The sequence below is a fragment of the Heloderma suspectum genome, chromosome 2 (assembly GCF_057233095.1).
Source record: "Heloderma suspectum isolate Gila_16-S chromosome 2, 16-S_ref, whole genome shotgun sequence".
Classification (NCBI taxonomy): Eukaryota; Metazoa; Chordata; class Lepidosauria; order Squamata; family Helodermatidae; genus Heloderma; species Heloderma suspectum.
In genome coordinates this window covers 357989688-358006059 of record NC_139459.1, presented here as the reverse complement: position 1 = coordinate 358006059, position 16372 = coordinate 357989688, and the positions used below count along the sequence as shown (strand labels likewise).

At 46.6% G+C, this 16372-nt stretch overlaps 1 protein-coding gene across 1 annotated transcript; it reads right to left on the bottom strand.

Moving 5' to 3' along the window:
* Nucleotides 1–390: 390 nt before the first annotated feature.
* LOC146355559 (TNF receptor-associated factor 2-like) lies at nt 391–10552 on the bottom strand. The gene is made up of 5 exons (XM_084832579.1): nt 9999–10552; nt 6801–6855; nt 5804–5902; nt 4459–4578; nt 391–3354 (listed from the first exon to the last, which is right to left on the bottom strand). Exons 1-5 carry the CDS (start codon nt 10244–10246, stop codon nt 2674–2676), a joined length of 1203 nt encoding a protein of 400 aa, XP_084688705.1. The 5' UTR covers nt 10247–10552; the 3' UTR covers nt 391–2673.
* Between the last annotated feature and the right edge of the window lie 5820 nt (nt 10553–16372).

Below are 16372 nucleotides of genomic sequence, written 5' to 3'. Positions count from 1 at the left end.
TCCCATGACTACCCAGAAAGCAGTGATGTCAGCCCCTGAGCATCGTGGGCCTGCCGGGACCCCCCAGGGCTGGCTGTGGTCACTGCAGCATCCTTTCTTCTTCATAAAAACATTGTAGTACCCAAGGGCAGCCAACTGGGCATGTACATGATTATAGATGCTCATTTTATTGATTTAGGTTTATCCCCTTTTCACACCAAAATGGCGCTTATTCGCAAGTAAATGTGTTTGGCATCTGGGCAGCAGACGCAAACGTTGTTTTATTGCTGTAGTCATGATGGTGCTATGATTTAAGGGAGTTTAAAATGCAAAAGTGCACATGCTCAGAGTATTTATTTTAAAATCAGGTTTGGCAAACAGGGTTTTTTAAGTCTTTTTTTTTTTTTTTTTGCTCTAATATATCAGGAATGTAGAAACACTTAGCATGGAATGGTAGTGTGTGTAGGGTTGGGGGAGAGGAGAAATGTTAGTCACATGCTTCACGTCTTCAGAAATACAAATGGCCGTCTAAGTCCCCCACCCCCACCCCACCAGACCCTTAGGGTGCAATCCTCCTCGTGTTTAGACAGAAAAAGAAATCCTACAACTCCCAGCATTCCCCTAGGTGGCTGGAGAATGCTGGGATCGTAGGACTTTCTTCTGTCTAAACCTGCAGAGGATTGCACCCCATAGTCCAAGGTCTAAAATTACCTAGCTGCACCACTGTCCTGACTGTACTTTGCCCAAAGCCCTCACAAACCTCTATCAGTCTCCTCCTTGTTGTGCAAATTTCCTGCTTGCAGGGAGGGCTTTTTTTAAATGTCAGGGGTGGGGAATCTATAGCCCGCCAGATGTTACTGGACTCCAAGTCCCATCAGCCAGCCTGGCCACAGATCAAAGATTATGGGAGTTGTAGTCCGCAAGTTTCCCCACCCATTTCACACAGTGGGGCAGTCAAAAAGGTGCTCCTGTTCCTACAGTCCAATAGGGTCCAGTCCATTCTGCCACCTCAGAACTCTGCCCACCTCGTTCTGAAGTACAGTGGCCTCAGTGATGAACTAACAAAAACAAAGCAAACACCTGCCTGGGACCCTGGAGCAGGCCTTCTGAAGTGCGATTGGTCCCATGCCATGATCCAGGAAAGAAAGCTGCCTATCGCAGCCTCCCAGACAACACGAGGGCCTTAAAAAGCTGGACAGGCACAGAGAACAGCTCAGTTGGAGCCAGGCCTAAGGAGGGCTCAGCAGGCTATGGAACCTCTTCTGGATGCCAGAGCCGAATCCTTGAATGGAAGCAAGATGACGATGATGACACCGAGGAGGCAAAGGGGGAACACAGCTGAACACGTGCTAGAGTACAATCCCCTCTTCACTACTGAGCTCAGGGTTGAGGAACCGGTGGCGCTCCAAATGTTGCAGGACTGCTTCTCCCATCATCCTTGACTATGCTGGCTGAAGCAAAGGACAAGATGGTACCTTCTCACATTCCATGTGCAAAAGCTGATGGCTAGCCGTTGAGTCTCACTTCAATGCTACCCATGGGTCAGCAACCTCCACTGTACCTGAAGGCAGCCGGCTCGCTTAGAGGGTGCAGAGCAGGCCATGTGGCACACATAACTCTCTCCTCCAACATTTTGCTGCCACCTCCCAGCATCTGCTGCCTGAAGTGACCACCTCACTTTGCCTAATGGTAGGGCTGGCCCCGTCAGTAGGGAATGCTATCGCTTTAAAGGCTGAATCAGTTCCGGGTGTGTACACATTATGATGGTTTTCCCCGCCTCTAGTAACCAGCATAAGACAGTCATCAATCATATAAATTATTTAATATTACAATAAGCATAAAAACACCTAGGTACTGTTATTACATAACAAGGACCCTTGTTATTCATAAATAAAATGAGAGGTAGAAAAAACTGTCATGTCTAAGGATGAATGTCTGGCAATCCTTAGTGATTATTGCAAAGCCCCTTGTCCATTAAAAAGTGCTATAGAAAAGATTAACAATAAATAAACATAATGTCACGTTTAGCTGTATCTTGAACATGTGCACACATAAACCAAATCCCACAGCAGTGGCATACTTTGCATTTAAACTCCCAAAGCACCCACAAATTACTGATGGATGTCGTCAGAAGGAGACACCAAAAGAAAATCTTCCTGCCCTTAATGTCTTTGACAATGAAATGTATTTTGAAAAAAAATTTAAGGATGTAACAAGGAAGGTCAAGTTCTGCAACTGGGATAAATCTTGCAATGGATAAATAGCACTCAGGATACCATAACACACTCTTAACCATTGAAAGGTCTCATTTGGACACCCTATTATGTTTTCATGCATTTAACAGAAGCACATTTCCCCCCAAAATTGTCCATGTTAACAAACCATTAGGACTAGAAACACCCCTATAAACCTATAAGGTTTAAAAGATCTTGGAAATTCCACCCGAGTGTGAATCAGGGGCTGACATTCCACATTCACAGCATAAATAATACGCAGATTTTGGACTCCCCTGAGAGGTAGCTGAGTACCCATTTTAGAATGGGAATTGTAGTGGACACGATTGGTGGTGGGGAGGAAGAGGTGGGGATGTGATGACAGAGCTGAAGAGTGTTAGGAAAAGTTGAAGGGAAACTTGGGAGGAAAAGGTAAGGGGTCAGTGAAGGAGCAGAGACTCCCCGCCATTGACTTCCAGTCTCAAATTTCAATCCCTGCCAAATCCACCACCACTTTGAGGTACAGCGTGTCATCTTTGAGGTAGCTGGGAATCTCGACATGGCTGGCAAAAAGGGGGCTCCCGCTGGCCACGTTGAGCCTTTCCCGAGGCTGGTGGAAGGAGGCGCTGTGGGGATCTGGAAGGAAGGTCTCCGTCACAGGCGACTTCCTTCGTGTGGGATCCAAGAGAGTGAAGGTGACCTTTTGCCGGAAGGGCCAGGGCAGGACATCATCAAAGGGCCCCTTGGCCAAGGCAAGGAATAGTGAAAGATGGCCGCCCGCACCAATCCCGTCTCCATCAGGGTACAGCCGGACACAGAGGTGGTACCCAAAAGCGTGGGTGGCAAAGGCGGGAGAGTAGATAGAACGTCTCTTTCCAGCTTTGGCATCCTTCAGGAGCTTGGAGAAGTTCTCCACTTTCCACACCAGTACCCCATCGGTGCTGATCAGCTCGGGCGATGTTGGCCCAGACTCCTTGGCCCCATGGGGGGCGATGTGCATCTCCTGAGAAATCTTCAGCAACTCCTCATACTGGGAGCAGCAGCACTGGAGGGACTTCACTGTGGCCACCTGGCTTTTCAGCTGTCGACGAAGAGACACCACCATCAGCTCCAGTGCCTCCACCCGCAGCTGCACAGCTTCCACGTTCAAAGAAGGATCACCCTAGAGAGGGAGAGATTAGAGGGAGAATTCACATCTGTGGGGTGGGATCCAAGAAGGCAGCACAAAACCCACACAGAATGCACTCTTGCAGTGCCAGAGAGATCACTGCTATTTCTGCAAGCTGCTTCAGGCATTTTACAGAATTTGGAAGTTTAGTCTTGCTCTTGAAGAAGGCACCTAGTGTTCCAAAATACTTTTGGGGTGTAATAAAACTGAATCACTTATTCACATGTGAGAATAAGGGTGCAATCCTAGGCACGTTTAGACAGGAAAAAAAATCCTACAACTCCCTCATGGCTGGCTGGGGAACGCTGGGAGCTGTAGGACTTTTTTTTTGTCTGAACATACAAAGGATTGCACCTTAAGTTGTTTTTTGGTTTGCTTGTGGTTTGTTTGTTTGCATTCTGTAAAGTTCACCTCTGGGCTGCAAAATGGCGGCTAGCTATTGTACCTCACCAGTCAAACACTAGGAGAACCTGCATTATACACGTGGAAATCTACATCTGAATGACTACAAATCAGGGATCCTAACACAAGGCTCTAAAACTGGCCAGCAAAGCAGCTGTGCAAAGACCTGGACAAAGGCAACAAATTCATATTCCTATTTTAGAGATGAGGAATATTGAGGCCGAAAGAGAAGCAGTGAGCCAACAGGAAGTAAAATTACAACAAACATCATCATCCACGGATGGCAATGGGATAATAATAATAATTTATTAATAATTATTGCTGACCTTGCATTCAACAATAGGAAGTAAAATTGCAGCATTATTATTATTATTGTTGCTGCAGTTTTACTTCCTATTGTTAGGCTATTGGGAGAGCCAGAAACCCTTGCCAATCTACCGCGAATCACCCAGAAATTTACGGGCAGACCCTTTGCTGCCAGACCCACTCCGCAGATACTGCTCTTTCCCTCAGCTTCAGACAACGAACTATCCTCCCACGCCCCTATTCACGTTCTTCTGACGTTCGCTCTCCCCTCCTCAAATCCCTCAGCATCACCTCCTCTTTCCACACCTGGCGAGACTCCCTCTCAAGCCCCGGGGCCTCGCTGCCTCCTCCGTTCACATCCTGCCTTTCTCAGCCCACTCAGCAACTTACCACGAGGGGGCTCCTGACGCTCCAGCAGGGCTGCTGTTCTGCCTCCTCAGCTTGATCTCCAAGGGCAGCGGCAGCTTTCCTTGCAGTTCCAAGGTGCGCCACAGGGGGGCAAGTGTGCTCCTGCATCAAAAGAACAGGTCCGGTCAGGTCAGACGCTCACCACGCAAAGCGGAGGGATGCGCAAAGGCCATCTGTTGATAACCAGGGCTCCGAGGGGGTATGTCTGTTTCATTTCTATCCCGCCTTTCCTCCAAGGAGCCCAAGGCAGCTTACGTGATCCTCCTCCTCCTCTCCATTTTATTCTTACAATAACTCTGTGACGTAGGTTAGGCTGAGAGTCAGTGAATGGCCCAAAGTCAGTTTCATGGCCGAGGACTAGAACCCAGGTCTCCCCGAGTCCCAAAGCCTTCAAAGGGCATATATACACACTACAAACGTGCATTAATTTTATACCATTTTAACTGTCATGGGTTCCCACAAAGAATCCTAGGAAACGTAGTTTGATGAGGGCAATGAGCTATCCCTGTTAGAAGTTCCTAGCCTGGCCCCCTCACAAAACTACAATTCCAAGGGTGAGTGACAATAGACAGATTAACTCTGTAGTGTACTTGTATCCAGGCATCTTGGCTAAATTTCCCCCTTTCGTTTAAACAAAATGTAAGTCTAGCCATTTTGCCTATGGAGATATATAGAAAAGCATTAAGGGAATATTCTATTCAATTGCTCTGTTGTTGATTTAATACTACTACTAATATCATCATCAGTTTAATACTACTAAGTATTATTATGCTTATTTATTAAATTTGTATCCTGCTTTTTGACCAAACTCCAGAGCAACTAAACATAATTAATATCTAATTTCACTCCCTCTAATAAGGAACTCATGCAATAAGTGCTGGCAGAAGTGGAACTAAAATGAGGCCACTGAGAAACAAGAGGAAGGTATCAACAGGCTCTGGGGAATTCTGAGTTTTGCAGAAGTACAATTTTTTAAAAATCTAAGGGAGCAACCCCTCCAAAAAATTTGCCAGTGGGGACTGAATACACTCAGTAGCCATGGGATGTTCAGATGGAAAAGAAAAATGGAGGAAATGGTTGGCTGGAACCCTGAACAGGAACATGGAAGGGAGAGCCAGCTCTGTGATGCTGCAGCAGCTGAGCCAGAGATTCCCTTCCCTTCTTCCCAGTAGTGATTTCTGCCAACACTTTTGTCTCCCTGGTTTTGCATGTACATTTTTTAACACTATAAATCATCCTTGAAAGGTCACCCAAAGTGCTTTGTGCTCTTAATTTCATCCAGGATTTGGGGGGGGGGGTATGGGGGAGTGATGTTCATTTAAAATACCTGGTACGATTTCAGGGTTCCGATCCACGTGCAGTCAAAACTTGGACAGGCAACTTGTGTGGCCAGAGCATCGTTCTCCGCGGCTTTGTCACTATGGAACTGAGGACAAAGATTCAGGATGTTAGTTGATGATTCTTAAATCCACCCTACACCCTGTCCCACACAGGCACCCCTGACATTGCACCCCTTCAACCTGCACATTACCTTAAATGCATAGTTGTCGCTGAAAACAGCCACCTCACACTTAATTCCCCCTCCCCTTCTGTAACATTTAGGGTAATAGACTTTATCTCTTTCTACCCCAGAACTCACCATTACCTCCAAAATGGGACTCTTATTTTATTTTTACTGCATGTATATCTCCATCTTTCTCTGTGCTCATAGGCTCTAGGACACCCTTCCCCAAATAGGGGCCCTATAAATGTTCTGGACCTCAACTCCCACCAGCCACAGCCAGCATGGTCAGTGGTCAGGAATGCTGGGGATTGTAGTCCAAAACATCTGGAGGGCACCAGGCTGGGGAAGGATGAGGCTCCTGTACTTTTAAAAGGTGTACAACACAGGGAATTTTGGCAGGCGTAGCTTGTCAGGCAGCAGTGGGAAAAGATGCACCAGATCAAATTCCCTCTTCTTCAAATGAGGCTCTAGCCTCTTTTGAATTTTGTCATACACACCCTTCACTTACCACCACCACCCATTGTTCTCCTCCTCTTTCTCTCTCCCTCCCTCATCTTTCTCTTTCAAAAAAATGTAGTGGTTTAAAAAAAAAAACAGTGATAGATTTAGAGGGTATGTCCCTCTTTTTTTTTTTTTTAAATCAAAACCCCCAGTTGAAGACTGACCATAGGACAATGCCACAATAGCGAGATACTGGTAAGTTATCCTAGCTGCTACCAATGAAAGATATTAAACACACATTCACTGTGTTCAGAAGCAATCGTGTAGTTAAGGTTTCATGATGTTCCAGATCATTCCAGAACGTCACCTGACAACTCACCTGTCTGCGGCCCAGTCCTGTCTTGCAAGTATGGCACAGCACCCTTTCTGTGTCCCTGAGGGAAGAAAGAGGACAAGTTGAATGGAATGAACATTTAGCAACATAAATATATGCATTTTGAATGTCTCTCTCACACATATCCTCCAAACACACACCTACTTCCACCACGCATCATTAGGTGAGTCATCTACCATACCAATCCACTTTTTCTTCCTCCCCACATGCACAAAATATTGTCATCCATTATCATGATTAGTATTATTAACTGATTAATCATGTATGTGGATATGCTGCACCAAATGTCTTTATTACATTTTGATCCTGCCCTTCCTCCCAACAATATGCATACATTGTTTGTTCCCACCTAACCCGCCCCAAGACATACACTTTTATCCTCATAACAACCCTGCAAGGTAGGTTTGGCTGACAGAAAATGACCAGCCTCAAGGTGGGGCTTAGTGAGGCCTCCCTGGTCATAGACTGACAGCCTAGCCACACCACACCTGGCTTCTCCGTCTTTTGCAACCAGTTTTTCAGGAGATGCAGAGGGGGCGCCTTTGGACTCAGAAGCCTTTTAATGCACACTCCATAGTGGATATAGCTCCCTAGACACCCCAGTCCTGCTAAAGCAGGGGTGCAGAACCCCTTTCCACCCGAGGGCCAAATTCAATTTCAGAGAAGTTCTTGGGGACCACATTCCACTGGTGGGCAGGGCCAAAATACCAAACGTATCACCATATTTTAGCTTAAGGGTACAATCCTATGCATGTTTAGACCTAAGGAAGTCCTACAACCCCCAGAATTCCCCAGTCAGCCATGTTGTAGGACCTTTTCCTGCCTAAACATACAGAGGATTGCGCCCCAAAGCTCTTACTGCCAGTAACTTAGGAGAGCCACGTCCTACCAGCGTAAGACATGCACAATGGTGGGTCATGGGAGAGGGCCTTCTCTGCTGTGGCACCCTGGCTGTGGAATACCCTCACCTCAGAGGCCCAATTGGCGCATACATTGGTTTCATTTTGGCGGCAAGTTAAAATATGGCTTTTTACCAAAGCCTTTGAGGGCTTAATGCATTCCCCACAGTAGCACACTGTTTTAACAGTTTTATTGCTTTAGTTTTTAATTTTGTTGTTGTTCAGTCGTTCAGTCGTGTCCGACTCTTCGTGACCCCATGGACCATAGCACGCCAGGCCTTCCTGTCCTGCGCTCTCTCCCGGAGTGTGCTCAACTCCATATTCATTGCATCGGTGATGCTATCTAGCCATCTCATCCTCTGCCACCCCCTTCTCCTTTTGCCTTCAGTCTTTCCCAGCATCAGGGTCTTTTCCAGAGAGTTTTCTCTTCGCATTAGGTGGCCAAAATATTTGAGCTTCAGCTTCAGTATCTGTCCTTCCAATGAGCACTCAGGGTTGATTTCCTTTAGGATGGACTGATTTGACCTCCTTGCAGTCCAGGGGACTCGTAAGAGTCTTCTCCAGGTATTAGCTTGTTTAATATATTTTTTGCTGTTTAAATTATTGTTTTATACTGTTTAAATTGATTTATCTATACACCACCCTGAGATCTTAATGATACAGGGTGGGATACAAATGTTTTAAATTAATTAATTAATTAAAACATTTCAACCTTTTACAATGGGGGGGGGGACATGCAAATGCCGGAAACCACCAAACAATCAGCTGTTGGAGGAAAGGGGGCAAGGTAAGTGTGCATGGCCATCTGGGAAGCCCTGAAATGGCAGAATGGGACCCAGGCAATCTGGATTTGGCCCATGGGACTGAAGTTCAACACCCCTGGCTGTCAACTGCTAAAAGGGTGTTTAGTTGATTACCCGCCTGTCTTTTAACTTATCATCCAAGTAAATTTAAGTACATGGACACACTACCACAACCTCAGTACAGATGTCTCTTTGGGAAATTGAAGGGAGAACAAGCTACCTTAACCATTAAAAGTGACCATTCAGTATTAGAAGGAAAGGACATCTTTAACATTGTCTCCTTCATGTTTTATGGCAGCCCACCCCAACTCAGAAAGATAAACCAGCATATCCTGAAATCACAGCAATATTAACTAAATGCCGCCTATCAACATAACATAATCTGAATGACAACAATGTTGCTATAGAAGTGGACTTGTCATGTTTTTGTCAAACAAACAATCTTTTCTCCAGGATTGAGAGTGAGTTCTCTCACACCCCATCAATTTAAATATCTATAGCAGGGGGCGGGGGTTTCAAAGAAAAAGAAAAAGGGAATGAACAAATATTCAATGAAGCACATTAATAAGCACTGCTATATATATATATATATTATACACACACACACACACACACTTTAAAGGCAGATAGCAAACCTGAAATACTGGGAAGTGGTGGAGGGTAGAAGATAGACAACTGAGGATGCAATCCTATGCATGTCCAGACAAGAAAAATCGTACAACTCCCAGCATTCAGCCAGCATGGCTGGCTGGGGAATGCTGGGAGTTGTACGACTTTTTCTTGTCTAATTAGTCTCTGAATCAGGCAAGTGTGTCTGGCAAATATATTGTGAAGGCAGGGAGGGGGCAAAGCCAGCTCTCTCCATCTTAAACAAAACACAACCAGTCTTGTGTAGCATTCAGTGTAAATTTGCTATCACACGGATTCAAACTGGTCCCCACCCCGCCCTGCCCAGCCAGTTATGAACACAAGAAGAGCCCTGCTAGATCAGACCATGGGCCTGTCTGATCCAATATTCTGTTTCCCGGTTAAAGCGTGCCATTACAAAAAAGAAGTTATCATCCCAAAGGAAACCCGGATGCCTCATTTCAGGGGAAACGCAGAACAAAGAAAGAGAGTCCATCCAGCCCAACATCCCTTTCCCGAAGTGGCCAGTTGGCTGCCTCCGAGAAGCCCACAGGAAGGGCGAGAAGGGAATAGCCCCCCTCGGCCGCTATGGGCAGCAGGTCCCATCGCAGCCAGGAAGGAAGGTTGGGTGATCCATTTTTCTTGAGCCTTTGAAAAGCAAAGGGATTTCGAAAAGATCCCTTGGAAAAGAGCCTTTGAAAAACAAAGGGAACGGGATGCTTTCTGAAGAAAGAGGCGGCGGGGGAGCCACAGATTAAAAAGCCAGGGAGCCGCCAGAGAACGCGACTAGCCGCCCACAAGCCCGGCGACCGGCTGCACCGGCCCCTCGACCGCCGCGTTTCGTTGCCACTGACCTGAACAGCGCCTTCACGCAGCCCCTGCAGTAGCGGTGCCCGCACTCCGCCTGCTGCGGCCTGATCAGGAGGAATCCGCACGCCTGGCAGAGCAACCCGGAGCTGCCGAGGGGGTCCACGGGCATCACAGAGTCCCTGAGCTTTCCCATCATCCACGCCACCCACGCAGCCCCTCTGCTACGCGGAGCGGAGCCAAAGGAAAGGCGCCTCTCGCCGCGTCTGAGCCGTGGAGCGCCGGCTAGAGGCATTTTATGCAGCCCCTGCCGCGCCCCGCGCCGCCCGGGCTTGAATCAGCAGAGGACGCACGAGGGAATCCCAGAGCTGAGTCACCGGAGAACTTGGCCGCGCCGGGGCTGGCACGCCGCGACTTGGCGCGGGGAGAAGGGGCAGGCGAGGGATTGCGAAAACGCGCGCGCGGCGGGCCCGGGGAGCGCGGGGGCGGGCCAGTGAGCCGGAGAAGGGGCGCAGCAAAAGGCCTGGGTGGGAATCATAGCATCATAGAATAGCGGGGTTGGAAGGGGCCTGCAAGGCCATCGAGGCCACCCCCCCCCCCCCGCTCAATGCAGGAATCCAAGTCAGAAACAGGACAAGGAAACAGGACAAGGCAGGGCTCCTGTCTACACGTCTAGCGGATATAATAATTGCAGTAATAATAATACTGGAGGGGCCGTCCTCAAAATGCCAAGCTTTGAATCATTACGTGGGGGGCGGGACCGGGTTCTGGAGCCCTGTGGTGATGACGGTGGTGGTGAGGAAATGTATTTATTATTTATTGCTATTTCTAATAAACCATAATCATTTATTATTTATACTAAATAATAATAGGGCTCTAGAAACTGACCTCCCCAAAGTAATGATTCAAAGTCTGGCGTTTTAAACACTGTCCCTTCCATTATTATTACTATTATATTCTATCTATAGAGAGATAGGCACCTCCTGACTAACTCTGTTTCTCATCCACCAAATGATGACAGAATTTACTACCCATTTTTCATTATAAAATAATCTGAACACAGGGTACAACCAATAAAACACAACGAAATCATATAACTTTGACCAACCCCCCCCAGTCAAACAGGAGGCCATCATAAAAGGTAACACCCCCCCCGCCCGTTATTCGAACACTACTATTAAAATGAATCAGAATGGCTGGTTATTTCATTTGTTAATATCTTTTTACCCTCTTAAGGGATGCCATTTAGATTTATTTATTAGTAGTAGTTGTTTTGCCTCGGGCCCAGGACTTCTATAGCTCAGTCCTATACCTATCTACTCAAAAGTAAGTCTGACTGGGGCGGGGGGAGGATTGCAGCTTCCAACTGGTTTCCCATTGAAAGAAAAATCCAGTCGGGCATGTAGGCAAGGAGACTCCTAAAACTTAGGGCTACGTATCTTACGACTAAGGTCCCTCCACAGGAAAGTAGCCGCTGGGCAGTAGATTTTCCACAGGACTGCATCACGTGGGGGAAAGTGTGCCCCGCCACCACCACCCCAATCAGCCTTGGGCCTGATTAGGCCCTGCAATGGCTGCTATATTAAAAAGAAAGATGGAAACCAAACACCCCCACCCTGTAACACAATATGTAATTGATTTGGCCCTGAGCCACAAAGTCTTCTGATCAAACCTTTTAGCTGTTGAATTCATTGCCTAGCCTTAGCTGAGCGAGCCTCTGTTGTCTCAGCCTCAGCTCCCCTATGCGCCCGCCATACAGGGATAATAATGCTGGCCTCCCTTGTAAGGTTGTTGCAAAGATGACTGTGCTAATAAATGTGACAGTAACCTGAGAGCTCCAAAAGTGTGACATAGATTATTATATAGCCAGTAAGGGGTTAAAAAAAAAAAAGGAAAATAGATTATAAAAATATTAAAAGTGGGCTATTCAAAAATAAAATAATAAACTGGTCCCATAAAACAGCAGGAAGAGGGGAGGGGTTAGCCCTGTTGATGTTACCAATTTTCTATACCTAGATGATCACCTCATGCAGAGAGGTGCTCACTTTCTAAAGCAGGGGTGGGCAACTTGTGGCCCCCCAGATGTCGGACTGCAACTCCCATCATCCCTAGCTTGCATAGCCAAAGGTGATGGATGATGGCAGTTGCAGTCCAACAACATCTGGAGGGTTAAAAATGGCCCATTCCTGTTCTAAAGCATTAAAAAGAATAATACATAAGTTAGGCATCAACCCCCTGAGGCAATCACCTCACTTTGCCTAACGATAGGGCTGGCCTAATCTCCCAGACAGGGAGCCAGAAGCATAGTTTGCCACACAAACTGACCTCACATATAACATCTTGGGACATTTGCACATAAAATTCCAAGTTGTATAAAATGTTTGGGGTGGATTGACTCTCTCTTTCTCTCTCATACAACAGTGTTGTGTAATGGTTAGAATGTCAGAATAGGAACAGGGAGGGAGATCTAGGTTCAAACCAGGTTCAGTCATGAAACTCATTGGGTGATTTTGAGCCATTCACTATCTGCCAGCCTTACCTATCTTACAGGGTTGTTGTGAGGACAAAAGGGGAGAACCATGTACACCATCCACACCTCCTTGGAGAAAAGGTGGGATATAAATGTAATGAATGTATCTAAGGGGGCAACCCTATGCATGTTTAGACAGAAAAAGGTCCTACAAATCTTAGCATTCTCCAGCCAGCTTTTGGAAGTTGTAGGACTTGTCTCTGTCTAAACATCTATAGGATTGCACCCTAAAATGTTACTTGTAGTAACATTGTACTTGAAACTGTGTTCAGGCTTTTCTTTTTAACCTGAGTTAAAATTTGATAGGGCCAGAGGAAACCAGATAAAGTTGCTTTAGGGCATGCACTTAGCCCTGCCATCACTGCAAGCCTGAGAGGGATGATTCATGCCAAATAAACGGTTAAAATTTGCATACTCATCATCATGCTTCACTTCACAAGCAATATTCAACAAGGACCCTCTTTCCTCCGCAGTGGCTTTGAGTAACCACATCCTTCATCATCAGGCCATTGTGCGCACCTATGGGAAGAAATGCATCTCCCCCTATAAAAAATATTTCCCAAGGCAGTGGGAAAACACAACATTCCTGCAACAAAAGTGGAGTCATTTTTAGGGAAACATGAATAGGCAAGCCTGTGCAACAAATGAGTAACGTGCACATTTGTTACAGTAAAAACTGGGGTGGGGGGGAATCTGGAAAGGCCCTCATGGAGTACTTCTAAACATTCATAAATGATCAGGAGTCAGGTGCGAATGGCAAGGTAACTGAGTTCACGGGTAATGCCCAGTTATTGGCTGGGGAATCCCAAGAAGGGTACTGAGGGTTGAGCCAACGGGCAAGAAAATGGATATCGAGAGTGGGTGTTAGTGTGTGCAAAGCAAGGAATGTTGGGGCTAGGCAGAAACCCCTAAATTCAGACATACCCTGACAGGGTCTGAGGTGATTGTGTTTACAGGAAAGAGATTAGTAGACAGCAGGCTCTGCTTGGGGAAGATGATTTTGAGCTGGAAATAAACCACTGGGGAAAAGGTTAAGGAGTCCCCCAGGGAAATCAACCACTAGGAAGTTTTTGTTTTCTTTTCTCTCTCTTTTTTTAAAAAGAGGAAAGAATTACGGAACTGCTTGTAACTCTCCTTTTGTCCTTGAAAAGATTGCCTGATTGTTCAGCAGCATTGGAAAAAAACAAAACAAATACAGTGTTGGGGGATTATTAGGAAAGGGATTGGTAATAAAATGGCAAGTACTGCCATTTTATACTGCAGCTATATATACTTGCAGCGTTACCACATTTGTTTTATTTTTTTCTTGTATTTAATATCCAGCATCTTTAGCCTGTAATTGCTCTCAAGGCAACTACACTTACAATACATTTAAAATACTGTGTACAGGTCTGGTCACCATATCTCAAAAAGGATACTGTAGAGCTCTGAAGAGGCTCTGTATCCGGGGCAAATGAGGCAGTGACCGCCTGCCTATCCCCCATCCGCTTGTGGCAGAGAGATCCCCCGCACCATGAGGTATACTTGCTACGTGCTACACATGGTATGCTTCTCCTATACTCCTCAGTAGAATAGTGAGCATCTGCCCCACCAGCCGCTATGGGCACCGGCCCCCACTGGTAGCGCTGGAAAAAGTACAGAAAGGGGGAAATGGAATGATCAAAAACAATGAATCTTGTGGCACCTCAGAGAAGAGTGTTGAACTTCAGGCCTGTGGGCCAAATCCAGCCTGCCTTGGATCCCTCATATGGCCATGAACCTTTCCCTCCCACCACTGAGCTTTTGCACATTTCCCCCCATTCTGTTTATTTATTACATTTATATCCCACCTTTTTCTGCCTTAAGGAACCTGAGGCGGCATACACAATCCTCCTCCTCTTCATTTTATCCTCACTACAACAACCCTGTGAGGTAGGCTGGGCTGAGAGTCAGTGATGGGCCCAAAATCACCCAGTCGGCTTCCATGGCCAAGTGGGGACTAGAACCTGGATCTCCAGACCTCCCGGTCCCACACCACACTGGATCTTCCAAAGGGTTGAAATGCTAACAAAGGTTCGTTACTGGGCAGTAAGAGCTTTAAGCTAAAATATGCTGGTATTTTCAGTATTTTGGCCCCACCCTTCAACCCTGCCCACAATTGGAACGCAGCTGAGCACTTCTCTGAAACTGAATTTGGCTCTCGGGCTGAAAAAGTTTCAAAGTCTCTGCCTTAAAGGCGAACACATTTATTCTGGCATAAGCCAGAGGAGTTGCAGTGGAAGAGGACACAAAGGCAAAGTGGTGAGTGGGCTGGACTAAGCCCAGGGGACTGTCCTTTCCATTCTGAGCCGCCCTGTGCTCACCATGTGCTCCTGAGAGCTCCAATTGAATTGAAGGGGTGTGGCCTGAGTACCCCCAGCAGCTGAGTGGGCAGGAAGTTTCATTCTGTTTCCTGCCTCCTAGCAGAGCAGAGCCGAGGAAGCTGCTCCAGCTGGTCAAGGGGCTATACAAGGAAGCAAGCTCTCAGAGAGTGAGCGATCAGAGCAAGCAAAGAGGAGTTTGCCAGGGGAGGTCAAGCGGGAGGCCCCTAACTTTCCTTTTCTCTTCATTTTTTAAAAATGTCTTTTTCTTGTAGCACACACTTGCATACCAGTGGGAGTGTGCTTTTAACCTCCAGTGAATAGAGGACAAAGCACAGGCTATTCCAGTACAATCAGAAAGCTAGAAACATTAAGCAAATAGAGACTATGGAAGGAAAAGACTCTCCAGTAGTGGTGACCTGCAAGGTCTGTGCAATGTTTGTTTTCTTGCCTGAGATCAACATGGCCTACAAGTGCAAAAAGTGCAAGTTGATCACACTGTTGGAAGAAAAAGTAAGAGGACTGGAGCAGCGAGTGTTGACCCTCCAGGGAATAAGAGAACATGAAGAGTTCTTGGACAGAACAGTAGAACTACAGCAGCAAAGCAAAGTACAGAAGCTAGAAGAGCAACACCAAGCTGAGGCAGAAGAGGGAAATGCTGAAAAGGGTGGAAAAGGGTGACAGGAGCAGAAGAACTAGAAGCCACTCTACACCAGTGGAAGCAGTGGAGCTATGGAAACATTTCCAGGTATTTGAGGATGAGACTGGAGGACAGCCTGTAGAGGAAGAATTACAGGGGGACATGCATGAGAGTGAGCAAGAGGCTGAAGGTCAGTCAAGCAGAGGCAATGAAACCAAGGCCTACAACAATGAGAAGAGAAGAGTAGTAGTAGTGGGAGACTCCCTGCTGCGTGGGACTGAAACCCAAGTATGTCACAAAGACCCATGGACTCGCCAGGTATGCTGTCTCCCAGGAGGATGGATTAGAGAGGTGACTGCAAGGGTTGCCTACACTCATAAAGCCCACTGACAGGTATCCCTTTCTTCTCATCCATGTGGGAACAAATGATACCGCCAAGCGGAGCTACAAAGACATCACATCAGACTTTGAAGCTTTGAGAAGGAAACTCAAGAACTTTGGGGCCCAGATCATTTTCTCATCCATCCTTCCAGTAGTTAGAAGAGGCATAGAAAGGGAAAGAAAAATACTCCAGGTGAATGACTGGCTACGAAGGTGGTGCTGGCACGAGAGATTTGGATTCTGGGACCACGGGCTATACTTCCTGGAAGATGGACTGTTGGCAAGGGATGGGTCACACCTCACAAAGGCTGGGAAGAATGTGTTTGGCCACAGCATGAAGAACTTCATCAGGAGGGCTTTAAACTGAATCCTATGGGGGAGAGAGATGTAAAGTTGGGGGTAACAATGGACGAAGGCTCATGCACCGCAATGGAGAGAACAGCTCTAATAGCGCCCAATAATAGTCTTCAGAAACGTAGGAAGAAAGCCAGACTATAAAGCACATGGTCTTCAATGTCTATATACTAACGC